General features: G+C 41.8%; 1 protein-coding gene across 2 annotated transcripts in view; it reads right to left on the bottom strand.

Moving 5' to 3' along the window:
• The window catches only part of ntrk3b (neurotrophic tyrosine kinase, receptor, type 3b), a 302,940-nt gene that overhangs the window by 223,936 nt on the left and 51,166 nt on the right, over nucleotides 1-27,838 (bottom strand). For both annotated transcript variants that reach the window (XM_028014975.1, XM_028014976.1), the window contains exon 3: nucleotides 25,879-25,950. In XM_028014975.1, coding sequence (XP_027870776.1) covers nucleotides 25,879-25,950 — 72 coding nt within the window. The remainder of the gene's footprint in view (nucleotides 1-25,878; nucleotides 25,951-27,838) is intronic.

The following is a 27,838-nucleotide window of genomic DNA, read 5'->3' as shown; positions in this document are numbered from 1 at the left end:
TATGCAGTGTTTCATGACTATTTTTGCTATGTTTTGTATCGAGGGATCATCAGTCAACATCACGTTCCATTAGCAGTACATTAACTGACAACACGCTAGCAGCTAGCTAATGCTAAAACAGCAAGATTACTGCGGGTAACCATAGCAACCAGTGGCTCTTTCTGCTGTCGTGATGCGCGCGCATCCATTTTGTTTACAAACAAATAATTGCTCCATATGTTTTTGACTGAACATTTTTGACGTTGTGCATTTTAGTTATGTTTAATATTACAACTGCTAGCTGCTGCTAACAGATCATTGGAAGACATTGTTTTTAGCTTGTTTAATTATTTTTTCACATCACATCACAACATCGCTCCTCTATTAATACTTTAACTACGTTTTCACCAGCTCTGCACTGAGCAGTAGCTGGTATAATGAGCTCAGCAGATGCACACAGTTCAGACAGGTGTTTGCTAATTGCTGCTGGCTAGTCTGAAGGAGCTGAGTGAGGGGGTAAAGGTGGAGCTTTGCTCTGTGAGGTGGAATCTTAGAAACTGCAACTCTGAGGTGGAGCTACGTTTCCGAGGCGAGGCTAGGTCCACCCAGGCGTTTTGCACAGCTGAAAGGTTGTCATGGAGATGAAAGTATTTCTTTAACTTGCATGGAAGAATCCAGGCAACATTCCAGGTATGTTTTGATGAGGGAATAACATTACAACATGATGTAAAGCTCAAAAAAGTCAATTTTACATAACACTGCCCCTTTAAGATCCAATGACTAATTAACCTGGACACCATTAAAACGATAATTGCTGCACTGTGTTTGTTGAATACAGCTGCTTTTAATTTTGTTTGAAAGAGAAACACATTTTGTCGCTACATGTGATTTTAAAGCTGCACCGTGCTACTGTGTGAATTTTAAGGGGAAATGTTGTGGCAACGGAATAAATCTCCAGAACAGTCATCTTATCGGCCCACGGGCAACCGGGAAAAAAGAAACTTTTCCCCCGTTTTTCGCATTATCAAAGTCAGTCTCCCCTTTCTATCTCTGTCACAGGGAAATCGGTCCACTGACTCACTCGCATGGCACTACGCAGTATTGGTGTATGAGATGCTGGAGACTGAAACCCAAGGCCAGGCTGCAGGGCGGCCAGGTTCGGGAGGAGAAAAAAAAAAAATCCATCTGCTCCCCCATGTGGCACAGCTAAGAGCAATCTGCGGGGCTCAAATCCTCATCCCCTTGTCCAAACACTTCTGAAGGTTCCCGACCGGTGTTGTTTGATTGACAGCGATTGTGTCAGAGGGCTTGGCGCTGTGTACACGGAATGTCAAGCCTCAGCCAGACGAATGTCTGTCAGGACAGTGGTGGAGTGAGCTGTGAGTGATGTGGGAGGATGGAAGAGGAGGATGAGGGGTGGGAGGGGTTTGGTGGAGGTGAAGTGCTGCCTCAGGAATCAGCAAACCTCATCTGGCCCTCGGGATTTAGCTGCCCTCTGCGGAGAGTTCCTGCGGCCCTTCGCTTCCGTTTATAGTCTCGTGGCGCTGCGTGGACACATGGCTAGCCAGCGCTGAGAGAGCAGAGCGTGATGATGATGCTGCATGTTAGTAGCCCCCCCTCTCTTCCATCCCCACCACCTCCATGTGATCTGAAAGCACTCCGACACCTCGGCTAAGAGGATGGAGTTCCTGTACGCCTCCTGAAACCAGTCCCTCTCCGAGATGAAAGCGGCTATTTTTAGCCTCCCCTGTCAGCTCAGGTAGGGAAAATGTGGTTTCGTTTCAATCATTTTTTTTTTTTGCCCCCCCGCCCCCGTCATACAAGTGCCTCCATCCGCCCCACCACCCCCACCCCGCCTTTGGTTGTTCCACACTCAAGAGATCAGAAGCGAACGTCAGAAAAGCTACACCTGCGAGGTGAGGACTCGGTTGAACTGTCGGTGGGAGGCTCAAACCTGAGGCTTCTGGCGTTACGCATGCTATCGATCCGGTCATGTTAACTTGTCGTCCCCTCGGGGTAGAATGTCCCGCGCCGCAGATAAACTGAGGCCTTTATTCCTGCGGCTCACTGCGACCCACGGCCACCCGCCGCCGTCTCAGGACCGGCGCGTCCGTCAAAAAGCATTAGGCTCTGTAGGACTGCTGCGATTATGGATGTGGAGATCAGCCGCTCAGCCCGACTACTCTTTGTTCGCCCCCTGAATGGGCCTTGAAGGTGAAGGACTCCTTTTCCCCCAGCAGTGCTTTCATGCTGAATTTCTTTGTCTTCTTCTCTCTCCTCCAGTCATTATCTGCAGTCAATCTCTCGCAGGTGCTCTTCTTAGATCAGTGTGTCTCATTTCCCTTAAAGTAAATAGATTTTTTTGTTTTGTTTTGGGGTTTTTTGGCTCCGTTTATAGGTTTAATTGAGATAGCTGTGGTGTGTTTGGTCTTGTTTTCCTATGGCTCTTTTATTGCCTCTACCTAACAAGGCATACAGCCTGATGATGTTCTCACAGCACCATAACCCTGAGTTAAAATTCTACTTGGTTTGCTGTATCACAGCATTAAAGTATTAAAGGGGCAGTATTGTGTGTTTTTCAGGCACACAGTGGGAATTTATAGCACAATGAAGTAGTTATGCTATCTTCAGTTGTTATGAAAATGCTGCATACATCAAATGCGACGTAAAGGAAATGTGTTTTTCCAGGATTCTTGAGCAAGTCTTCTTTAATGTCCACCTGTCGGATCATATCTTGTTTATTTAAGGTGTTATTTCAATTTGATTAGCAAAAATCATGTACAAGAGAGAACTTATAATAGCTACGCAAAGCTTCCTCTTTGCTTTCCAAATGAATTCATTTAGATTTTGTGATGATTTATTGATATAATCGTCATAATTAAGGATGTTCCAGTACCGAGTCATGTGCTGCTGTATTAGAAAATCTGAACATTATAACAAATTAGTAAAGTGCCACACCCTTTCTCATGGGACTATACATGTGTTAATGGTACTGACATCAACCAGTTTATATGCTTGACTCCTGCTGATTATAGTAGCTTACTGTATGGATAATGGTAGTAAAAAAGTTGGCTGGACAGTACGTCGTCTCCTCTATAAATGTTTTCTAACTCTTACAAGTTGGGTCTAAAGTTTATAATCTCCTTTCCTGTGCACAGCTCATTCTGTTGATAAGAACCACCAGTATAAGCTTCAAGGAAGGCCTGATGCAAGTGCCCCGTTGTCAAACTGGGATAAAAAGTCAGGCGGTGAGCGGCGGAGTCTTTCTCACCGCCGTCCACACGGCCAGTAGACGGCTACAATACGATTAGCAGCACACACACCAAGGAGAGCTGAGAAATGTTCAATTCCAGCCGAATGTACTAATTCAGTGTAGACTGCTTGATTGTTAGTCCTTGTGTCACGACAAGCCGTTTATCTTGTGCGTCTAATGTGTTTCTGTCATAGGTAAGAAGTTCACTTTTTCTTTCTCAGTTCCAACTAGATATCATCAAGCCTGATTTTTAGTTCACTCCCTGGCCAAACAAAGAGAGATCCATGCAGGAGAGCGGTTTCATGTGCTGCGCCGGGGGCGGCGCAGCTTTGAGGAATGGCGGGGGCGGTCTACTACGAAAGCTGGTATTCGAGGGAGATCCTAAAGTACTCTTCACTCCCCACCACCAGCTATCTCCCATGGTCACGTGGCTCCGTTTCCTGGCAGAGGAAAGCAGCAGGTCGGTCCGTGGGAGGGAATCGGGTCCACGCAACCTTCACCCGCCGAGCGACGCCAACTTCCAATTTAACACACTCGGTAAGCAGAAAGTCTGCCCACGCGGAGCACAGTGGGCAGGAACCGTCAAGAGTGTAATCTCGAATAAATAGAGCTTGATTCGGCGATGGATGCCGCAACGCAATGCAAAGCAGGTGCATCCAGTGGCTGTGTGTGCAGAGCCGGCACCCGGCTTAATCACGTAAAATCATATTCTGGTGGAAAGGAGAGCTCAAGTTGAACGAGCGCCGCGGGTCCCCAAAGGGTACAGCCTGAGTGTGGGAGGAACTCCTCCTCCGGAGCGCGGCTAAATTGAGAGAGGACGGGAAGAGGAAGAAACAAACAGACGTTCTGCATTTCTTAAAGCATCAAAAGTCATGCGATGACTCCCACAGAACCACTTAAGGTAGCTTACATCTTTGAACCAAGGAATCAAGCTTTGCAAACGCAACTGAATTTTAATGCTGTTTTATTAGTATAGCTTCAAACCTACAAGCATAGGAATGAAAATCCTTTGTTTTGTTGTTGTTGTTTGTATTCTATGGTGCATTTTATATGGAAGTATTTGCCTTCTTGCAGGTTTATTTTTTGCTACACATAGATGGTTTAAAGCAATCCTTCGGCAGACACTTCCGTCAACTGCTTGTTATCACTGTGGAGAAATTTGGGTCCACTTGTTCTTTGCAGATCTTTTTGTATTTCAGCATCGCTGGAGAGTTTTTGAGCGTGAACCGCCTAATAAAGGTCGTGACTCAGCATCTCATCTGAGATCTTGACAACTTTAACCAAAACCAGAATGTGTTTAATTATACTCAGCTCTCTACCAGCAAAATCCTTGAAAATATTTCAAAATTTACCTCAAAATTATCAATCAAATGATAAAATCACCATTTTGTCAAGTTTTCTGGACTGATAAATCAATCTCTATTTGTCTCTATATCACCTCCTTCAGTTGAGGACAAACATGGTATTGGTAATTTTTTTGGAGTTTTACATCATGTTATAATGTTATTCACTCATCAAAAACCTTCCTGGAGTGTTGCCTTGATTCTTTCAGGCATGTTTAAGAAATCATTGAATCTCCCGTGGCAACCACTCAGCGGTGCAACACGCCTGGTGGGACTGAGCGGCAGTAAAAATTTTGCTAAACGGATAAAAGAGGCGCTACGTTGTGATGACTTCCTGAAGGCGCAGTTTCAGAGAGAGCAGGAGATTCTTAAAGAGGCGGAGGCCCAATTTCAAGGCGGTAAACTACAAAGTCATACTTGATGTATTTAGCATTTTTATAAAAACTGAAGATAAAAGTTACTTGATTGTGCTTTGAAATTATGCCATTATGTGGCTGGAAAACACATAACACTGCCCCTTTAAGAGCCCTTTTCAGAGGAATTACATTATTCCCCTTAATTCATTGTGATGTTCAGCAACTTGCGGTAAAATGTGATTACACTAACTTACTTTTTGACATTACAGAAAACCACCGGTCAGTTTATGAGACTCTCTAGCAGTGCCTTCAGAGGTGGACTTGCCTAAGCTAAAGGCAACAAACCGATGACTGGGCATTCTTCTTCAGGAGTTCCTGGCACAGAACCAATCATCAAGGTCCGACCTGCAGTCAAGCAGTTCCGGACCATCACATTACCAATGTCACGTCTCACTGTCATTCTATTTCTTAAATGCTCTGTTAGACTTAAGCAAGACGCAAAGCGATGCCCACTGTGTGCTACACTCTTCTGACTGAAGAGTGGAATGATACTTTAGGTCAAAGATATTTTAAATCTTATAAAAATAACCTGCGGGAGAAAAAAAAAAAAAGGCAAGTCTAGTGTATAACACTTCTGTTCATTTATCATACAATAATAAAACCTACGTTACGTGATGTGGACTTTTGTCTTTACCCTTTGGCACATCTTAAACATTTACAGTAATTAACACCTAGTCTATCCACTTTGCTTAGGCTGCCATCAGGGATGCTAAATGCACTACAGTAAAAGAAAACATCTTATCCTATTTTTGTGTCTTTGAGCTTCTAAAAGTGACGACAGCTCCACGTTGCAAGACAACATCTAGTATGACACATAACCCTTCTACCATTTCCCAAGCAAAAAAAAACAAAGTCGGCTAATTGCCTCGAGTGTGAATGCAAACATGCTTGACGCACGCGGCGTATCAAGGTTTTGAACGCATTCGCACCTTTGAGATCACCGCTCTATTTTTATATTTGCCTGTGAAGCCGCCAGGCGACAACACCACACAGACTGCAGGTGCCATCTAGATGGCTGTTTCATCTCCGCTGCCAGCTGGAGCGAACACGTCTACCCGACGACTCCAGCGAGTGACCCGGATCAAAAAGTCACAAAATGCGGCTTCTGTTGAAAGCGTGCCGAAGGGTGATGGTGGTGCTTTTTAAAAACGTTTAAAAGTTTTTAAACATTTTCTGCGTTTCAGAATTTTATTCTCTCTGTTGCTACAACAACATACAAAGACCTAGTCTTCTGGTTGTGGTTCTGCTCTGCATCCCCAGAACCAGAAACAAACATGAAGAAGCAGCATTCAGCTGCTATGCAACACAAATCTGGAACAAACTACCAGAAAACTGCAAAACAGCTGAAACACTGAGTAGACTAAAAACCAGCTTGTTTTTGCATCATAATAAACAGAACATTGACCAACATATTTGATGTGTACTGATAATGGCACTTGATAATGTGCAAAGTCTATTATTTGTTTCTCAATCGGTGACAGTATGCTACTTTTATGACTTCTTATTTTTCTGTTTTTATGATGTAAAGCACTTTGAAGCTACGTTGTTGCTGAAAGATGCTATGCAAGTAAACTTGACTGATAACCTATTATTAAAGAAAAATTACTGATGTTATTTTATTATTTGAGATCAGTTAATAGGCATAAATCAAAATGTAAGACCAGTTAGACTTAATAATACCTTTTATACTTTTTATCCAACACTATGAGTGTAACAAGTTGACACTAGCTGTCAAATCTGTAAGGTTTTCTGTCCCAGTAGCTGGTTTAATAGACAAATGGAGTTTTAAAAAGAGCCATAAGTAGTGCTCTTTTAGTTTGTTTTAATAATATGGCTATCTCTGTGTTTTTGTAAATTGGAATATGTGCAAATACCCCACTTATTTTTCTCTAACAGCCAGGTAAAATGAATCTCAATTAAAGGACATTAAGCTATAGGAAATTTAGCTTAATGCCCTTAAGTATAAAGCTAAGTTAGCTTAATGACTTTAAGTATTAAGCTAACTTAGCTTAATGACTTTAAGTATTTAGCTGAGTTAGCTTAATGTCCATAAGTATTAAGATGAATTAGCTTAATGTTCTTAAGTATTAAGCTAAGTAAGTTTAATGTCCTTAAGTATTAAGCTAAGTTAGCTTAATGACTTTAAGTATTCAGCTAACTTAGCTTAACGAATTTAAGTATTAAGCTAACTTAACTTAACGACTTTAAGTATTAAGCTGAATTAGCTTAAAGTCCTTAAGTATTAAGCTAAGTTGGCTTAATACTTAATAACTAAGATAACTTAATGCTAAGATAAGACTTTAAAACCTTATCTTGTTAAAAGTTGGCATTCCCTTACCAAAAAGTCACAAAACCAAAGTTCAACACATCATGACAGAAAAAGAAAGCCGAGAGTTTAACCAATTTGACAAGGTAAACAAAGAATCAAACATCTAATTAAAGCTCGTCCCAAGCTGGCCGGTTCGCTCACATGATTCGGAAAGTGACATTTAGAAGAAAAAAAAAGAAACATGGCCAAGAAAATTTAACGAGAGCATCGCCACTCCTTTCTCCCTGTGGGCTGTGACCTTTCTGTCACCCCTCTGACAACATTCCCACCAGATTTATTGGGCCTCTCCCTCGGCTGCTTGGGGATAAAAGAGAGGAGTCGCTTCACCTCCCAGACGCTGACCTTTAATTTGACACAGACAGGGACGAGCGAGGCGCGCGCGACGTCCCGGCCCGGCCGACATCAAACAGAAAAACCGGACCTAGCCGAGGCATCCGCGACGCCGAAGCCCTGAGACCTTGTAGTGGCGCCTTTTGCAGATGGATTTCATTTCCACCTGGTGCTTAATGCGCAGAATAAAAGTGAGAAAGATGAATGCTGTGGCCGTCTAGCACGAACATTCGACATTCCTTTTCAGATATTATGTGTGGGGATCAAAACGGGACTGCAGAACTGATGCTGAGAAGTCTTTGCCTAATTAGCACCCAGCTAATGTGTTAGTGTTAGTCACAAGTCACTGCACCCATATTGTGGCTAAGTGACAGCCACAATGTGACAGCCACAAAGTATTAGGTTCAAGCTAATACTTTGTTGATCTTCAGAAAAAAAAGGGATTCATATAGTTTTCATGTAAGTACATGAATTTGGTCGTAAAATATAAAACAGTACTTATTTTCTTATAGAGTTTTTTGAAGTTTCTGATTTTTTTGTGTTTCATATCAGACAAAAATAACATTAATAAATAAACAGCTGTTCAAACCAACCAGGCCTAATGGGTAAAGTAATGAATCCTTCGTTGAATCCTGATTTAGATCAAATATTTCTTCTAGATTGTACGTTTATTTTAACCAGTCACACCAATGCCTGACAACAGGACCTTTAAAAACAACAGAACCTGTCTCCCAACAGAAAACAGGCTACAAGCAACACACCACGGCGCAATCTACATCGATTGAAGAAGAGATGAGAAACTGAATGATTCCCATCAGTCACCTTTCCAGGAAATCCTGAGAAGGAACATAAATTTGCGATCCTAAGCACAAGCTGAGTTGCATACTATGCAGCAGGACAATGATTTGAAGGGAAACACTGTGTCCACCCACAAAATGACGTATGATTTTAGAGCGACTTAGTCAAAATCCAGAAAAAGTATTTGAATCTGTAGTATGACCTTTAAAGGGGCGGTATTATGTTTCTTCCAAACATGTAGTCCCAGTTTTAAGCACAATAAAGTAGCTATGTTACCCTCAATGGTTATAAAAAAGCAACACTCCAGTTTGATGAGGGAATAACATTCTACCGTGATTTGAAGCTCATTGAAGTACATTTTACACATTACACTGAATTAAAAATAACTATGTAAAGAAGGGTGTACAAAATGTCCTCCAAGTCAATTAAATGACTCACTACCAGTATCTATAAATCCCTGTGTTTAATCTTATACTTATTTAATTATCTGAAAGATTTATTTACTTTTTTCTTTAAATGAACTGTTGGCATTTCTTTACTATGAGTTTACTTATATTATTAAATTCATTGTACTTGTGATACTAGTAGTACACTAAGGGTTAGTAATATATATTAAAAATAGAATAAAAAAGTATTGGGTTCAACAATGTGCACCCAGTGCTTATTTTACAGTCATAACTCCTCATGGTGTCAAATTAATGGTCAAGAAAATGAATCAAATTGGAGAGTCTGTTGGGTGATATTGGGAAATTGGATTTGGAATCGGAGCCAAAAAAAACAAAAAACAACTTTTAATTTTTAATAGTTCATTCTTTCACTTTAAGAAGTGTTTCTAAAACATTTTCAAATAAGCTAAGGCGAACTCTTACGATTTCTTTCAGTCACAGCAAAGCAGGTTGGTTTTAGCCATGCACCACTAACCAAGTGCATATGAAGGCATAGTGGGAATAAACAGCTTTTCCTCACCCTTACTTCAAGTAAAGGTGGTGCATTTTAATGGCTCGGAGAATAAACCTGGTTTTTTTTTGAAGAGTCAGTCCTTCGTCTGCCTCGCCAGACAAAGCAAGGTCATATCGACCATTCTCAAACACTGGTGGGAGGGACTGAAATGGAACAGGCTACATAAAGGCTATAAACAATAATGATTTAATAATAATGATGCTAACCCAGTTCAGTTCCACTGCCTGTTCCACGCATACGCAATTACTTCCAAAAAAATAAATCTCCAGGTGCCTCACACGACACGATATCCTTTAATGTGATCATTTGTCGGGTGGCAGTGTAGGATGTGAGGCGTGCGGCACAAGATCATCAAAGTGTGTGTGTGTGTGCGCGTGTGTGATCTCAGAAGAGAACCTTCTCCAGGAGATTAAAGCTTTCACACCATTACTGTTATCTAAAGATATGTCACAAGGTCTCCCATCTTTTATATCACCTCTATCACAGCAGGTAAGCTCATGCTACCAATGAGATCCAACGTCTGCTTTAGAAACTTTCAATTTATGACGGAAAAAAACCTCGAGGAAGATCAGGATAGACTTGCAAAAACAACATCTTTTACTTATTCCGCACTGGCTTTAAACAGAGCACACACAGAAAACAACTGAAGCTGTATAGCAATACCTTTACTAGAAAATTTCTGTGGAAATTTAAAAAGGGCCTGCCAAAGTGTGCGTGTCAGTTGGAACCCAGGGTTATGGTGCTGGAAATTAGCAAAAATGCTACGCTAAGATTAGCTTAAATGCTAAAATGCTTAAATTAGCATGAGAGCCTGTATTGACATACTCCATCTAGTATGCTATATGTAGGTAATTAGGCCTGTCACGATAGCAAATTTTGCTGAACGATTAATTGTCTCAAAAATTATTGCGATAAACGATAATATTGTTTGAAGACCTTTTTACACTGAAAATGATGTAATAATGCCTGCGATTTCTTGCCAAAGTTAGATACACTTTATTTTCAAAAGAACACTAAACACTGGAACTGGTAAACAAAATAAACAAAACAACCAAAAACAAAAATAAAATGGATTCTCAGTCTCATTAATAAAAAATGTACTGGAAAAAAACTAAACATAAAGCCAAAGTGTAAATAAATACTGCATTCAACCAAAAGAGGGCAGATTATGAAGTCTGTATATTATGTTGCCCTTCAGTAATAATTAGAGTTAAATAGAGAAGATGGGCACATCGACTACCTGATGCAATAGTTCACACTACATGATTTTTTGGGTCTATTTTTCCCCTTACAACAATCTTAGATGTTGGTCTTTCTAAGATTGTGTGGTGTGTTATGGTAGATCGTCGTTGCCGCTCTGATCTAAATCAGGGATTTTCTCTGACTGGGATCTTAACGCAGCCTGTTGAATGTGACAGGCAGCCAATCAGAAAGCGCAGATTCTCCTTCTTGTTTTCTGAGGGGAAATTATGGAGGGGAATCCCAAACAGCTGACACGGCGCAACCCGAAGTCCAGCAGACATTGGAGATAATATGTGGAAACAACATTAATGTTTATTCAACATGCAAAGAATATAGAAATGACAAGGGGAGGAGTTGGAGCGAAACCGGTAACTTTTCAGCTGTTCTTCGTTAACGTGACGTAAATAGGTTCTAATGATTTTCATTCAGTCAGGACTTTACGCTGACACTAGCCACATGCATTGCAGGTAGATTGTAGTAAAGCATTGATTAATGCCTGGTTTTAAAATTAGTTCACTGGACTTGTAGCCATTATTTTGTGCCCATTGTTGGACACCACACGGCAGGACCGAACCTGATCGAACCGTTATACCTAGGATTTCTGTCGGCTAATGTGTGGTCTGTCAGGTTTTGAAAATGGGCCGACAATCGGCCGACAGCTCTAAGATCGTGTCGTGTGCGCTGGGCTTTATACTAAGGAAATGAGGAAGGGAGGAGTCAAGAGATATAGCCGGCATTAGGAGAGCAAGCTGAGTAGTATAAAAGTTGAATGGTGAAAATAGCACAAAGTATGCAGGAGAAGAAGCGTGGCGAAATTTACGGAGCAACCAGGAAAGTGGAACTCAATAGTGTGAATGAATGCCTGCAGCATTCACACTAATAAAAATGTGTAGGGGGGTAAAGTGGAGGGACCAATGGTTCCCTGGCCCAACCTGTTCTGGCGAAGCTGCGCAGGTCACTTCCAGTTCAGACTTGTGGGAATAATGTATTTAGTGCCCACAGATAATTTATTTTCATAGCGCATGCTCACTGTGAGCTATTAGTACCCCAGCAACAGTTGCCATGCTGCTGACAATGATGTCATCAGCCTGATTTCAAATGATGTCAGTGCCAGGAGGCCCTTCTAAGGATGCCTCTGTGATGTCATAGTCCATGACATCACCAACTGATCAGTTGAGTCTCCGGTCAGTCAACATAAAATTCATTTGGACACTTTAGCTGACGGAATAAAGATGAGCAACGAAAGCGACGTTTATGTGAGACCCAAGGTCTCCTTTTGGAGCAAAGTCAGAAAGACGTGTTCTAACAGAGTTCATCCTGGGCAAACCACCCCAGATTATAGGAAGAAGAAATTTCTTGGAGAACTCCTTTGGAAAATAATAGAGAAAGTGGCAGACGGCCCCACCATGCATCTCGTCAGGGAAATCTTTTCGGAACAGCACAAAAAACTTTTGGCCTTACTGCTAAGGAAAACAGGTGAAATAAATGTGGACATACTTTCAGATGTAGCAGAGGAACTGAGCGAACGAATTTTTCAAAGCATTGCGAGGGACGCGTTCCACTATGCTTCAGCACTTAATTTAATTGCCCTTCTTGACTACCCAGAAGGACACGCATTTATCGTGAGAAAATTCAAACGTCACTTGGAGGATCCTGTTCCTAAAAAGAAAATGTTTACGACTACAAAAATAAAAATCAGAAGGACATTTTTTCCCAATGAGGATTTGTATAGTGATGAAAATTGCCTGAGTGAGTCTTACACTCAGGCAGAAATGGATCCAGAACAGTTTTTAAAGGACGCAAATGAAATGGGATTTAAACGGGGAACTGAAGCTCAAAGAAAAAATATGGTGGATAGAATATTTTGGAGACTAATTTATATATCAAGTTACAGATCCAGCTATGGCGGTTATAAAATGAAGGACACCGACCCCGTCCACAAGAAGCTTGGTCCAAAACTTTGGGAAGCGGTAAAAGACATAGATTTTATATTTTTTGAGGAGATGGAGACAAAACTCGGCCAGGACATCTTTCAACTGCTCAGCGGAAATGATGATGTAGTTCAAGAGTTATTGTTTAAAATGATAAAAAGTGAAAACCCGCTGGTCATTTATAAACTCACTGAATGCTTCAAAAGAACCCTGGCACGTCCGAGAAAAATTCATTTGAAGAAAAGTTATATTAGAAAGGCGTGGAAGTGGATTAAACAGGCAATCTGCTGTGGAGAAGATTTAGAAGAAAGTCAAGATGATTTTAACAATGGACCAAATGTTGAGCGTCGCCCTGCCGCTGACTCGGTACCAGCCTCTGACTCGGGACCGGCCTCTGCCTCAGGACCAGCCTCTGACTCGGGACCGGCCTCTGCCTCAGGACCGGCCTCTGAGTCGGGGCCAGCCCCTGGCTTGGGACCGGCCTCTGAGTCGGGGCCAGCCCCTGGCTCGGAACCGGCCTCTGACTCGGGACTGGCCTCTGACTCGGGACCGGACACTGAGTCGGGACCGGCCTCTGAGTCGGGACCGGCCTCTGAATCCTGTCCGGCCTCTGAGTCGGGACCGGCCCCTGACTCTGGTCCAGCCTCTGAGTTGGGGCCGGCCTCTTTGTCGGGACCGGCTCCTGGCTCGGGACCTGCTCCTGGCTCGGGACCCGCCTCTGACTCGGGACCGGCTTCTGACTCGGAACCGGCCTTTGACTCGGAACCGGCCTCTGAGTCGGGGCTGGACCCTGGCTCAGGACCGGCTTCTGACTCGGGACCGGCCTCTGAGTCGGGGCCGGCCTCTGAGTCGGGGCCGGCCTCTGAGTCGGGACCGGCCTCTGAGTCGGGACCGGCCTCTGAGTCCTGTCCGGCCTCTGAGTCGGGGCTGGCCTCTTTGTCGGGACTGGCTCCTGGCTCGGGACCTGCTCCTGGCTCGGGACCCGCCTCTGACTCGGGACCGGCTTCTGACTCAGAACCGGCCTTTGACTCGGAACCGGCCTCTGAGTCGGGGCTGGACCCTGGCTCGGGACCGGCTTCTGAATCGGGACCGGCCTCTGAGTCGGGGCCGGCCTCTGAGTTGGGGCTGGCCTCTGAGTCCTGTCTGGCCTCTGAGTCAGGGCTGGCCTCTGAGTCGGGACCTGCCTCTGACTCGGGACCGGCCTCTTTGTCCGGTCTGGCCCCTGGCTCGGGACCGGCCTCTGAGTCGGGGCTGGCCTCTGACTCGGGACCGGCCCCTGACTCGGGTCCGGCCTCTGAGTCGAGACCGGCCTCTGACTCGGGACCGGCCTCTGAGTTGGGGCCGAGTTGGGACCGGCCTCCGAGTCAGGACTGACCTCTGAGTCGGGCAATAGGGCGAGTCGCCCTTCGGCATTTCAAGTTAGGAAAGCCCAAATAAATAGACATGGCCCCAAAATAAAACCCCCCTCAACAATGCAGACTAAAACACAACCCAAAGAAATAGCTGAAGCATTCGCAGAATACTATAAAAAACTATATGATAATACGGACAAAAACACTCAGGAAGATGTAACATCCTCTTTTTTCAAAAAGATTAATCTCCCAACTTTGTCAGAAGAAGAGTCGCTGGAAATGACCCGACCTATAACTTCACAGGAAATTATGAATGTTATTAAAAACCTCAAAAACAACAAACCTCCGGGGACAGATGGACTGCCAGGGGAATTCTACAAAACATTTAGCCAAGAACTAACGCCAGCAATATGTAAGGTATTCAACTATGCACTAATAGAGGGGGACCCCTAAATCACGGTCTGAAGCCATTATATCGGTAATCTATAAAGAAGGTAAAGACCCAACTATGTGTGAAGGCTACAGACCCGTGAGCTTATTATGCAACGATTTAAAAATACTAACAAGTATAATGGCAAAAAGAATGCAAAAATATATAGCTAAATTGATTAGACCAGACCAAATGGGATTTATTCTGGGGAGGCAGGGAGCAAACAATATTAGAAGAATATTAAATATAATGTCATATACAAAATTTAAATCATTATCCTCCCTTTTAATTAGTTTAGATGCCCAAAAGGCTTTTGACAGGGTAAAATGGAGTTTTCTATACCAGACATTATGGAGATTTGGATTTTCACAGCACTTTGTTGAATGGGTGAAAGTAATCTATAAAAATCCAAAATCCCGAATTCGAATTAATGGGTACTGTTCAGAATTTTTTGATCTCAAGAGAGGAGTTAGACAGGGGGACTGTCTAAGCCCTCTACTATTCGCGGTTAATATTGAACCGATGGCAGAAGCAATAAGACAGAATAAACAAATCCAGGGAATAAGAGACGAGGGAGGGGTGGAACATAAAATATCACTGTTTGCCGACGATCTATTAGTACTCCTAACAGAACCACTCCGGTCAGTACCAGCTCTACTAGAAAGCCTTAAAGAATATGGGAATATCTCTGGGTATGCGAGTAACAAAAGTAACTCAGTAGCAATGATGGTATCAGGGGAATGCTCAGCACAGCTAAGAGATAAAGTAAAGTTCAAATGGACCGATAAAGGATTTAGATACTTGGGCATAATTATCAGACCTCGAACTTCACAATTATTCAAAGCAAATTATGAGAAACTGAAGAAGGAAATTATAAAAGACCTAGAAAGATGGGAGATCCTACCACTGACCCTCAGGGGAGGGTAGAAACAGTCAGAATGAATGTATTACCAAGACTACTGTTTGTATTCCAATCACTCCCAGTTTCCATTCCTAACTCCTTTTTTAAAGAGATGGATAAAAGAATATCAAGGTTTGTATGGCAAATAAAAAGGCAAGAATCAAATTTAAAATACTTCAGTCCTCAAAGAGTAATGGAGGGTTAGGTTTACCGGAAGTAGAGAATTATTATTTAGCTGCTCAACTGAGAGCCATAGCTCTATGGTTAGCAAAGGATCAAGAGACAATATGGGTATATATGGAGCAAAGAGCCTGCCCAAATCTGTCCCTAGAGTCACTGCCCTTTACAACAAGGAGGGTTCAAAGAAATCTCAAAATTCAAAATTGCTGGATTAAGGAAACGATTAACATTTGGTCAAGAATAAAAAAGAAATTTAATTTCCCTGACTCTATATCAAAAATTGTAAAAATAGCAAAGATTCCAGATTTTACCCCAGCTACTATGGATACAGGGTTTGAGAGATGGACAAAAGGGGGACTGGTATTTATAGCACAGCTTTTTAATGGATCAATAATGAAATCTTTTGAACAAATCCAAAGGGAATTTAATCCACAAAAAAAAGATTTTTACAGATACTTGCAACTTAGACATTATCTCCAGAATCATAGTGAATGGCAAAAAAATCTCAACAGATATGACCAAGACTGAAGAAATTTTATTATCAGTAGCAAAAGGTGAATCAACAAAAGGCATGATCTCAAAACTATACAAAAGCCTGCAATATGAATCCAGTGTTAATAATAAGTAGGCCTGTCACGATAGCAAATTTTGCTGAACGATTAATTGTCTCAAAAATTATTGCGATAAACGATAATATTGTTTGAAGACCTTTTTACACTGAAAATGATGTAATAACGCATGCGATTTCCTGCCAAAGTTAGATACACTTTATTTTCAAAAGAACACTAAACACTGGAACTGGTAAACAAAATAAACAAAACAACCAAAAACAAAAATAAAATGGATTCTCAGTCTCCATTAACAAAAAATATACTGGAAAAAAAACTAAACATAAAGTCAAAGTGTAAATAAATACTGCATTCAACCAAAAGAGGGCAGATTATGAAGTGTGTATATTATGTTGCCCTTCAGTAATAATTAGAGTTAAATGGAGAAGATGGGCACATCGACTACCTGATGCAATAGTTCACACTACATGATTTTTTGCTCCTATTTTTCCCCTTACAACAATCTTAGATGTTGGTCTTTCTAAGATTGTGTGGTGTGTTATGGTAGATCATCGTTGCCGCTCTGATCTAAATCAGGGGTTTTTCTCCGACTGGGATCTTAACGCAGCCTGTTGAATGTGACAGGCAGCCAATCAGAAAGCGAGGATTCTCCTCTGTGTTTTCTGAGGGGAAATTATGGAGGGGAATCCCAAACAGCTGACACAATATGTGGAAACAACATTAATGTTTATTCAACATGCAAAGAATATAGAAATGACAAGGGGAGGAGTTGGAGCGAAACCGGTAACTTTTCAGCTGTTCTTCGTTAACGTGACGTAAACAGGTTCTAATGATTTTCATTCAGTCAGGACTTTACGCTGACACTAGCCACATGCATTGCAGGTAGATTGTAGTAAAGCATTGATTAATGCCTGGTTTTAAAATTAGTTCACTGAACTTGTAGCCATTATTTTGTGCCCATTGTTGGACACCACAAGGCAGGAACGAATCGTTATACCTAGGATTTCTGTTGGCTAATGTGTGATCTCTCAGGTTTTGAAAATGGGCCGACAATCGGCCGACAGCTCTAAGATTGTGTCGTGTGCTCTGGGCTTTACACTAAGGAAATGAGGAACGGAGGAGTCAGTGGAGAGCACTGGAGTTGAGCCCTTTTTCATTCAGTCTCATTAGCTGAAAGAGAAAAAGGCCGGAAGAGACGATAATGCCGATAATTAAAATGACGTCGGTAGTTTTAATTTATCTTACGATTAATTGATTTATCGTTTATCGCGACAGGCCTATAGGTAATATATGAAAAAATGAGCTAAAAGGCTTATTTTAGCTGTAAGGCTAATGTTAGCATGAGGGCCCTCAACCGGAATATGGAGCGACTAGCATGTTGACACTACCAATAAGAGGAGGGTTATCAATAGCATGTGGACTAACAGTGACTTATTCCACTCAGTATGCAAACATCAGTTTACAAGCTGTAATTAGCCAAAATGCTAATATTAGCTTAAATGTTGTCAATAGCATGTAGGGCATCACCAGCATGTTACCAGCTGACTTACTCCATCTAGTATGATAAAAGTAGCTGATAAATAAAAAATGTAGCTAGATAAAAAGTTAGCTAAAATGCTTATTTAAGGTACATGGCAATGCACCTCTCTCCTACACATTGCCATGGCAGGCCCCAATTAATAAAGACTAGTCTATCTTTTAGTTTAGCTATCTGACAGCCTCTTTGTACAGTTCCGGCTTTAACACTGAGCAATGTGATCATTTGAATCTCTTTCTTTGTTCACAGTACAACACACAGAAAAAGAAAAAAATATTCTTCATGGGATTTTTTTTAGAAGAGTTTTTAATTAAACAGAAAATAAAGGAATTCGCATATCCAGTTTGTTTCAAAGCTAATGTCTGACTTTGATTTTTGTTCCAACTCAAAAAGCGAGTTAAGTAGCTCATTAAGTTGTCGCTTTTGATACATTTAATGCAAATGGAAAATAAATACTACTTCTCCATATTTGACAGTCAGTGGAACACTGTTGCATTCCACATTTCAGGTGTTTTTCTTTGTAAAAAAAAAAAAAAAAAAGATTTATTTAACCAACAATTTATTCTTATCTAATCTGGCTTCCATTTTGATTCAGCTTTTTATCCACGCCTTAAGTCTTCCTCGCACTTTTATTTAAAAACTGTGTGATGTTGCCCCAGCAAGAGCTTAATTTTTAATATGGTGTTGAAAACATCACGCTAGTCTATTTGGTAAAAACAGTCTGCCCTTTTAATCATGCTCCATTTTTATTAGTCTAACATATTTTTGCATAAACAGGAGAGAAAACTTAACCAATTTCAATCTAAAATTACAAAACGCTTCATTAATGGGATGAACAGAACATATCCAACCAATAAGCCCCTTTAGATGACAGAGTAGACAGAAAACTAAAAGTTTTGTTTGTTTGTTTTTTTTAATAAGTGTTTTTGTTATTTTGTAATAAAATTAGGACTGGCCGATTTCTTTGTTCCTTTTGGTTGCTTCTTCTTCTTCTCTTTGCGTTCAAATGCGACTCAGTGAAGTTCAGTGGGATGATTTCATCACCACCTAGAGCTCTAGAGTCTTCAAGGGCTAAAAACAACAACAACAAAAACCACAGAGACAAGTCTGCTTGTTTACAGAGCCGGAAATCTCACTAGACAACGTTGCTAACTTCTGAAACAGTGACACAGAGTCTGGGCATTTTCTGCTACAGCAGTGTAAAATATTACTGATTGTTACCTTCAGTTGTCCCCTTATGGCACTTAAGAGGGTCAAGGCTGTTGCATGCAACAATTGAAGGGTTTGGATTCCCTTCCTATACGCTGCACCGCAGAAAAACTCAGTTATGCATTTACTTTAAAGCTGCAGTATGTAACTTTTATGAAACATATATATATATTTTACAAATTAGTTGAAACTGTCACTATGTTGTGACCACTATGTGGTCCGGTTGATTGTTTCTGTGAAAAAAAAGGTATTTCTCCTTCTCCTACTGTTCCCAGTGCTAAATAGAAACAGCCAATCAGAGTCAGGAGGCGGGTCACGTGGCTCTCTGCTACACTGTAGCTAGCATAGCCTGTTGTGAATGCTCAGGCTAGTTAGCATGGCCACCAACGACAGGGGGGGGAATAAACGGTTTGCCTGTAACAGTAAGTTGTTTCTCCGCCATCACGTCGAGCAACGAGAACATGAGAATGATTGACAGCGCTAAGACCCTCCTCCTGGCTCTGATTGGTTGCCTTTGGTTGGGAGTGACCAACAACAGCTCCTCCAACTCCTCCCCTATTAGCTCAGGGAGGAGTTGGAGGAGCTCTGTTTTTTTCACAGAGTCTGTCTCATAGCAAACTGACAAACACAGTGACAGTTTCAACAAATATGTAAAAAATATATATATTTTATAAGTTACATAGAGACACACACCTTATGGAGGGATTTGCAATCCAAACTGTTGCAGTGCTAATCAGACTTCATGTTCTCCTTCATGCTGCCTGGCTTCTCGTCCACGACTACCTGAAAACAACCATTGTTTTTCTCGCTGAGACGTGTGAGCAGAGTGGGTTAATGTAGTGGCAGTTGTATGGTTTTAATCTGCCCACCCGGTTATATAATGCATCATCTTTGTGGTCCAAACGAATTACTCTCGCAAGCTCTGGTCTTCTATTGAATTTATTTTGGGCTCTTGTAAAACTGCACTGGCCCACAGAGGTTACCTCATGATGACAGCTATGATGCTTTGACAAGGGCCGTTAGGAAATTAAATTAGGCAACAAAAAGGCCCTCAAACGCACCAGAGTTCATTAGTGATGAAAGAACCCTGTGTATTTTGAAGATATCAAAATGTCTGTGGTTGCATATGCAGCATTTACTTGTCACATAAAAGTAAAAAAGTTTATAAAACACAAACTATTAATAGTAAGACCCCTTTAGAACTTGCAGAGCCAATAAAGTAACCTTGCCACTAGCTTACAAGCTATTAGCTAAAAAAACTAAAGCTGCTGACATTTCTTGTCTTGCAAAAACATGTGCTTGTGTACCGGTAAATGTATTACGTGGGTTTAAATGTTGAAAAGTGAAGTATATGTGTGACTTGTAATGTTCCTCCCTTGGATATTGAGTTATTATATTGGGACAGTGTATGTTACCTTTAATTTCTGTATGAGTGATCTGTTAATCACTGAATCTATGAGAATTAATTAGCAATAGCTAAAGAACTGTTGAATGACTTACGGATGAGAAAACGTCTTTGATGGAGCAAGAATTTAAGCATAAATTCCACTTTAGTTTAGCTAAAGCACTTGTGCTAAAGTCAAACTATTAATGTTCATGTAATGCTTTATGCCACAATTACTTAGGATTTAACAAATATTGCAGAGCAAAGGGGGCTGCACAGTGGCGCAGTTGGTAGCACTGTTGCCTTGCAGCAAGAAGGTCCTGGGTTCGATTCCCGGCCGGGGTCTTTCTGCATGGAGTTTGCATGTTCTCCCTGTGCATGCGTGGGTTCTCTCCGGGTACTCCGGCTTCCTCCCACAGTCCAAAATCATGACTGTCAGGTCGATTGGTTTCTCTAAATTCTCCCTAGGTGTGAGTGTGTGTGTGCATGGTTGTTTGTCCTGTATGTCTCTGTGTTGCCCTGCGACAGACTGGCGACCTGTCCAGGGTGTACCCCGCCTCTCGCCCGGAACGTAGCTGGAGATGGGCACCGGCACCCCTCCCGACCCCATTAGGGACAAGGGTGAACAGAAAATGGATGGATGGATGGATGCAGAGCAAAGGCTTTTTAAATACTGGTTGGAATTTAGCTAACCTGTTGAAGCATCTTTTAGTTATTAAACTTATGTATTTTTTAATTATTAGTATAAATAGTTGGTAGCAATCACCACAATAACATCTATACATATTGTTAAGTCCATTTTATGTAATTATTTAAATTGTAGTAGTTTATTTTTTCACTGTACATACAAGCTCAATACATTTTTATAGATTCCTGTTTGAAGAGATCGTTATCCTACCAAAGATATAAAGATCAGATTATGAAATTACAAGTAGCATGTAGAAATATGAAAAGACAAAAATTGTGTATGGGAAGTTAAACTTCCTGTGTTCAGTGAAAAATCCCCCAAATAGAAAATCAATTTGCTGATCTGGAAAAAGAAAGGGATGTTTGAGAAAAAAGTTACTTAACTTTTTTTTTTAATTTAAAACAAACTTTAGAATACATCATTCCTCTGACCTGAAAGAAAGGCGTACACTTTGAAACCGAAATACAAAATCCGTACACTTGTTCAGATCTGCATTTTTGCAGTGCATGCACACTGCCTACCGCTAATGCATACTAAACACGGCTATGCATAATACATAGGCTAAAAATAGACGAGTGGAATGCTAATTGGCGATAGGGCATCGCTATGGTGGGTGCTAATTGCAGTCATAATGTTTACAGCACAAGGAATTAATGATATTTTCACTGCGAGTAATTGAGCCCGTTTTGGTCTGGACATGTGACGAAGACAACGGCTTCAGTTCCCCTCACAAAGGAGCAACCGGTGGGGTATGTGACGGTCGGGGCTTTGAACAGGCCGGCCTGACACAGACATCAATGAGCTAGGTCCTCCGGGGCTAAGGACGAGCAATAATTAATCTTCCCTGACATCATCATCCTCATTGTCACCTAGCAACTGTCTACTTAGGGAAGCGCAGAAGAAGCCTATCGGGGGCTGCCCAGAGCGTGTGTGTGCGTGTGTGTGTGCGCGCGCTAGCTGGCTACAATGCAAATGCCATTTTGATCAAAGTGACGCCGTCAACCTTTTCCACATCCACAACAGTGTTTACCTCATTAAATGTACAAAAAAATAAAAGTACGTATAAAGCATGGTGGGGGAAAAAGAAAGTACATATCTAATATCAAATGAATTTCTGAAACAAATCAAGCCTCGGTTGAACAAAACCACGCAACAGTGTCACTATTTATGAAACCAAAATCAAGCGGTAATGGAAAAGCTGTGTAGGAAAACAAAGCAACCCCCCCCAAGGCTCCCCACCTATTGTGCTTAAGCAACTGGGCTCTATTAATCACACGCGCTTAATTAACTGATCAGCGAGGGTTACTACCTCTATAGGAGACGGAGCTTCAGCCATTTACCGCTCCGGATTATACAGATGCGCTTTAACACAATGCTAAAGGAGGGAAAGCCATTAGTGATGCCTTAAGAGAAGAAACTGCTGCCCATCAATCCGGGAAGGGTAATAATGCCATTCTAGACAATTCGATTGCCATTATTTCACAGGGAGATGCCTCGTTCACAAGTGGAAAACGTTTTCCCAGAAGTGAATGTCCCAACATGTCTGTCCTAAGATCTGGCTGCGAAATTCTCAGATAGATAGCAAACCCACTGCTGACCCCCCCCAAAAAATACATCTATGTGTCCACAAGGCTCAGTTAGCATGCTACAGTTCAAAACAGAACAATTAAAAAAAAGACTGAACTCTCGTCTTTAGGGTCATGTAGTTGCCTTCGAATGATCAATCTGACTTTAGGAGCAATGTCCTAAACTAAAAAAAAACTAATAATAATTTGTTGGACCATAATGCATTGCACAAGGTTTGGGGAAAAACTAAACAGAATATCAGCTGAGACTTCTCATCCCAACTGTGGTGGAGGAGGAGGGGTGGCTTGCAGCTAGAAAACTCCATTGAATGTCTTCAAACATCACACACATGGTCATCCGTCCAACAGTTAAAGCTCCAGATTGGATAATAACTGAAACAATGGCAAAGAACAAAATACTACAAGAAAGAATGGCTGGCCGACTGGAATTAAGCAGAAACAACCTTTCTTAATCCACAGCAGAGGAACTTGGGTGCACCAATGGTATGTGACAGCATGCATTTACAAACAATGTATATTATGTACAAATTTACAAATATTATGTCAATGTACAAATATATGTATATTTATGGACAGAAAACAGCAACGGACATTAGAAACGGCTGTAAACACTTCTTGAGTTTGTTTGGAGGAGTAATGGCCGTGGACTCAGCTGAGAGGAAGGATCTACAGTAATGCTCGTTTGTGCAAATAGGACGAAGCAGTCTGTCTATAAAGACATTTTCTGGTTCTGCCATAGCTACATTCATGGGTGCCTCTGACATTGTCCGACAGTGATGGTATTTTCGACAGAGCTCCCCTACTACCTGCACTAGATGGAGGGGAAATCCTAGGACCCAGCTGGCCTTCCTGTTGAGACCTTCAGAGAGCTGGACAGAAAAAACAAATACTGGCAAACTTTAATGAAGTGGAATGCTAGAATGAAGTATAATAACTTAACCCTCCAATTACTCCTGGAGTAAGCATTCAACCGTAGTCGAGCATCAAAAGATGCAGTGCTCAAACCTCTGGTTGTCTTCTGGGTATTTTATCATTTATCCTTATTAATATCAACACGCTTTGAGTCCTTCACCACTGCGCTGAACATTCAGGGAATGAAGGGGACAGTGAACCAAAGCACGTCCCAAACGTTTGTTTGTTTTCTGTCTTGTGCAGGCAAATCCATCTTCTGGAGGGAAAATTAAAACAAAGGCGGCATTTAAATAACTTTCATTAAATGTTGACGGGCTCCATTACCTCCACCAATCACCTGACCAGATAAAAAGAGAAGCTGTTGTCTTTTTTTAATGTCAATGTGCATAGCACACACACACACACACAAAAGGGACCAACCTGGGAATATTACTCAGACAGAGATGCCAAGAACATCTGCTTTTATGACAGCACCGCCTAACTAGTATTTTCTGCCTCAGTAACAGGCAAGATTAAATTGTCACATAAATAATACTGTTTTTTGGTATGCATATTATACAACACAACACAATCCCAAACACACACATCACGCTGCAGACACCAGCTGAAACGAGTCGAGACATTCCGCAGATCAGGAAAAAAGTTTTAAAAGTAAAATAGCTCTATGGCTTTGGGTGCTGCAGACATACAATTTATGTGAATGTGTTTGTTTCTATATGTTTGAATGTATGCATTTGTTTATGTGCAGGTGTATATACATCCACTTACTGCCAACTTTATTGGACACGTTGCTAGTGTAGGGTCAGGTGTCCTTTTTCCCCAGTTCTTCGTGGCAGAGAATCAACACGGTGCAGGAAACATTCCTCATAGTCCATATTGAAATAATAGAATCACACTTTTGCTTCATATTTGATCCAAATGCTCTAGTCAGTTGAGATTTGGTGAATGTAGAGCTCATTGTCTTGTTCAAGGAACCAATCAGAAATGATTTGAGTTTTTTGGCATGTTGCATTACCCTGTTAGAAGTAATGATGCAAGGTCATAAAGAGGTAAAGGTAGTCAGAAAACATATTCGGGTAGTTTGTGACTTGTAAGCTAGGTCTGACTTATGCTAAGGGGCCAAAAGTGTTCCAAGAAATAAGCCCCCACATCTTAAGCCACTAGCATCAGCATGAACTTTTGATATAAGACAGGATAGATCCATACTTCTCAGTTGCTTATGGCAAACTGAGACCCGGGATGTCAAAGCTGAAATGAAGAGTCATCACACCATCTGTTATTGTCCAGTTCCGGCGAGCCTTTGTGGATTGCTTCGGACCGTGTTCTGCACAAGTGATTATTTCAGCTGTCAGCCCATTCTCCTCTGACTTGAACAACCGGATATACTCTCTTTTTTTGAACCATTCTCTGTAAATCGGAAGAGATGGTGGTTCATAAAAATCCCCCCCCCCAACATAAGCATTTTATTAAATACTCAGACCAGCCTGTTTGGCACCAACCAGCAGGCGGCATTCATAGTGATAGAAATCCTCTCTCTGTCTTTGGCATTCTGGTGCTCGGATAGCATTTCAGTTAGTCATTATCAGCATGTTGAGATCCCTGATCCCTGCGTTGTGTTGATTACAAAATGCTTCCCTGGGATTGGCTGTTTTGGTTCTTGTGATACTGAGCAAAGCTTTAATGAGTAAGTAGGTAGCCAGCATGGTGGGTACGTAGCTAGCTAAGTGGGAATGTAGACAAGACAGAAAGACAGACAAGACAAGACAAGACAAGACAGACAGACAGCAAGGTAGGTGTGTAGCTACCTAGATAGCTATGTAGCTAGATAGGTGGGTAGGTAGGAAGGTAGACAGATGTCTGTAAATTTTTTTTTTTAACCACCTATCTATCTAATTAGGAATTTAGATAGGCATCTTTATTTTTGTTAATGCTTGCAGATCCCATCCTCCCTTCTTGTAGAGAAGACCTGTCCTAACAGCAAAAGGCAACCAGACCCCCTCACACCGTTAGCCTAGGCTGGCAGTATGCTGAATAGAAACTGTCCATAGCTCAACAACAACTGGAAACCGCAGACGGCAGCGCACTCAGGTAAAAGACAGTGACAGAGTTCTTCTGCGTGTTTACTGCCGGAAAATTGAGGAATAACAGCCTGTCATACGGGGACACATCAGCCTTTGTTAAAGAAATTACTTTGCTCTTCACCCAGCTCTCTGATGCCGGGCCTCATGCACAAATTGTCCATTTGGCGAGTGCAGTCTAAATGGAACTGCGTCTTCGCCATGTTGCTCCGCCACGGCACAAAGAGGCCGTGGCGGATAGGAATCCAATTATCCGAGGCAAATAATGGATGTCTCATTTAAGATGTGCGACTGTTGCAGCAGTAATGGCAATGGCACAATTTTCCCAAAGCCAGTCTCTACCAAGCGCATCACGGTCTGTTCAACACTAACTCATATACACCCGTGTACGGCGAGAAGTCAAACTCCGCAGATCATAATAAATCTTCCGACGGCGCGGAAAACGCGGTGGAAGAAAGGGTGTTTACTCACATGTAACGCAGGTGTGGGTTCTGAGCGAAGGCTCGAGGCTGGATCACCCGCAGATTACAATTCATGATGGTCCTGAGGAGAGAAAAAAAAAAAGATAAAGAACAGATATCAAGAAACGACTTGATTTACTTTTTCTTCTCCCCTCTTTTTTTTATGCGGACATCTTCAACTCCAAGCGCAGATTCTCATCATGTCGCTATCACACACACAGCGGGAGGGCGGCTGGATTTCTCATCCCTTATCCAGATTTTCTTCCATCATTTTGTACGGTTTTCTCCTTTTTCTTTTTTTTTGTTTCAAGACAACGTTCATACAGAAATGTACGTAAAAAGGATCTCCTCTAGAAAAAAAAACACCTTCATATGTGTCAACTTACAGACGTCTTTTCTCCATCTTCACATCCTAACCTCAATCTGCGTGCACATCGTGCCGAGCCGAGGACCAAACAAAAGTTCACTTTGAAGCACCTTGTGGTGCAAAGTTTGCAAACTACTCTGTCTTCCATGCAAACGGAGGGGAATTTCACAATGACAGAGCAGGCGCTCTGTCATTGTGCCGACTTGTATAGGAGTGAAATAGTAATGAAATTAAACTAATCCCCAGTCTGCCAGAGGAGACCCAGTGAAATTCCCATAAGGGCTTTCTGGATCTCCCAGCGCCGCAGTACGGGAAACACTGTTCTCAATTGTAATGACTTCTAATCTTGTAATCACAGATGCCTCATTCCAAAGAAGTCCTTGACATCCCTGACATCACCGAGCACTTCATAAAGCACGGAGCTGATTGCACCCAGCTGCTGGTGCCAATTACTTTCCCCACACCCCAAAAAACAATCCCATCGTGCCATTCTGGAGATTTGCCGTCGCACAAACGATCCAGAGGTCATTAAGTAGGTTTTTAGGAGAATTCTGTGGTATATTCTACCGTAAAAAGTTAAATCTTGACTTTTTCCAACCCTTAAAAGCTGTGCCAAGGGCGTGCCGTGGTGGCGTAGTGGTTAGCGCGACCTATATTTGGAGGCCTTGAGTCCTCGACGCAGCCGTTGCGGTTCGACTCCCGGACCTGACGATATTTGCCGCATGTCTTCCCTCCTCTTCTTCCCAGTTTCCTGTCAGGGTACTGTCATATAAGGGACAAAAAAAAGACCCCCTGGAGGGGCAAAAAAACCCAAAAAACAAACAAAAAAGCTGTGCCACCATGGTAGGCCACCAAGAAGAGGGATTAGACGACGTTTGCAGAAAGATTGTCAGGTATAATGAATTGTCAACGCCATTTGCATTTACGATGAGGTCGTAAATAGTTTTCAAGTTCTGGATGAACATATTTGACTGAAGAAAAATGTGAATTTCTGGATGCAGGGTTTCTCTCTCTATACTTTTAATATGCTTTTAGAAACAATTGAGACAAGGCATGAGCTCTTTTAACCCATGTGAAAGTTACCGTTTCAAAACCTCACTTCTCCTGTGTTTAAATATACCTGGAGTGTTGCATTGACTCTTTCAAGACTGTTTAAGAAATCCTTTAATCTCTATGGCAACCATTCAGCTGGTCAAAACACCTGGATGGACCTAGTCTCATCTTTGAGGATCAGCTCCTCCTCAGAGCTGCACTTTCCAAGTCTCCACCTCACAAGAAAACTCCTCCCCAGCGACTCCTCCACTCAGCTCCTTCAGACTAGCCAGCAGCAATTAGCAAACACCTGGTGGAACTGCACATCTCCTGAGCTCACCATAGGAGCTACTTATTTGGTATAGATAGCATTTTTATAAAAACTGAAAATGACAGAGTAACATGACTGTGTTATGAAATGGCTCTATGTGTTTGAAAAATACATAATACTGCCCCTTTAACAAATTTTACAATAAAACCAATTTAATTTCTTATTGTTCCATCAAATGTCATTCTACCTAAATGACAGTTAATAGTTCTGGGGTATGTAAGAAACGTGACTGTTTTAGTG

This window comes from Xiphophorus couchianus, chromosome 4 (assembly GCF_001444195.1).
Source record: "Xiphophorus couchianus chromosome 4, X_couchianus-1.0, whole genome shotgun sequence".
Taxonomy (NCBI): domain Eukaryota; kingdom Metazoa; phylum Chordata; class Actinopteri; order Cyprinodontiformes; family Poeciliidae; genus Xiphophorus; species Xiphophorus couchianus.
The sequence above is the reverse complement of the archived record's forward strand: the minus strand, read 5'-3'. Positions and strand labels throughout refer to the sequence as shown.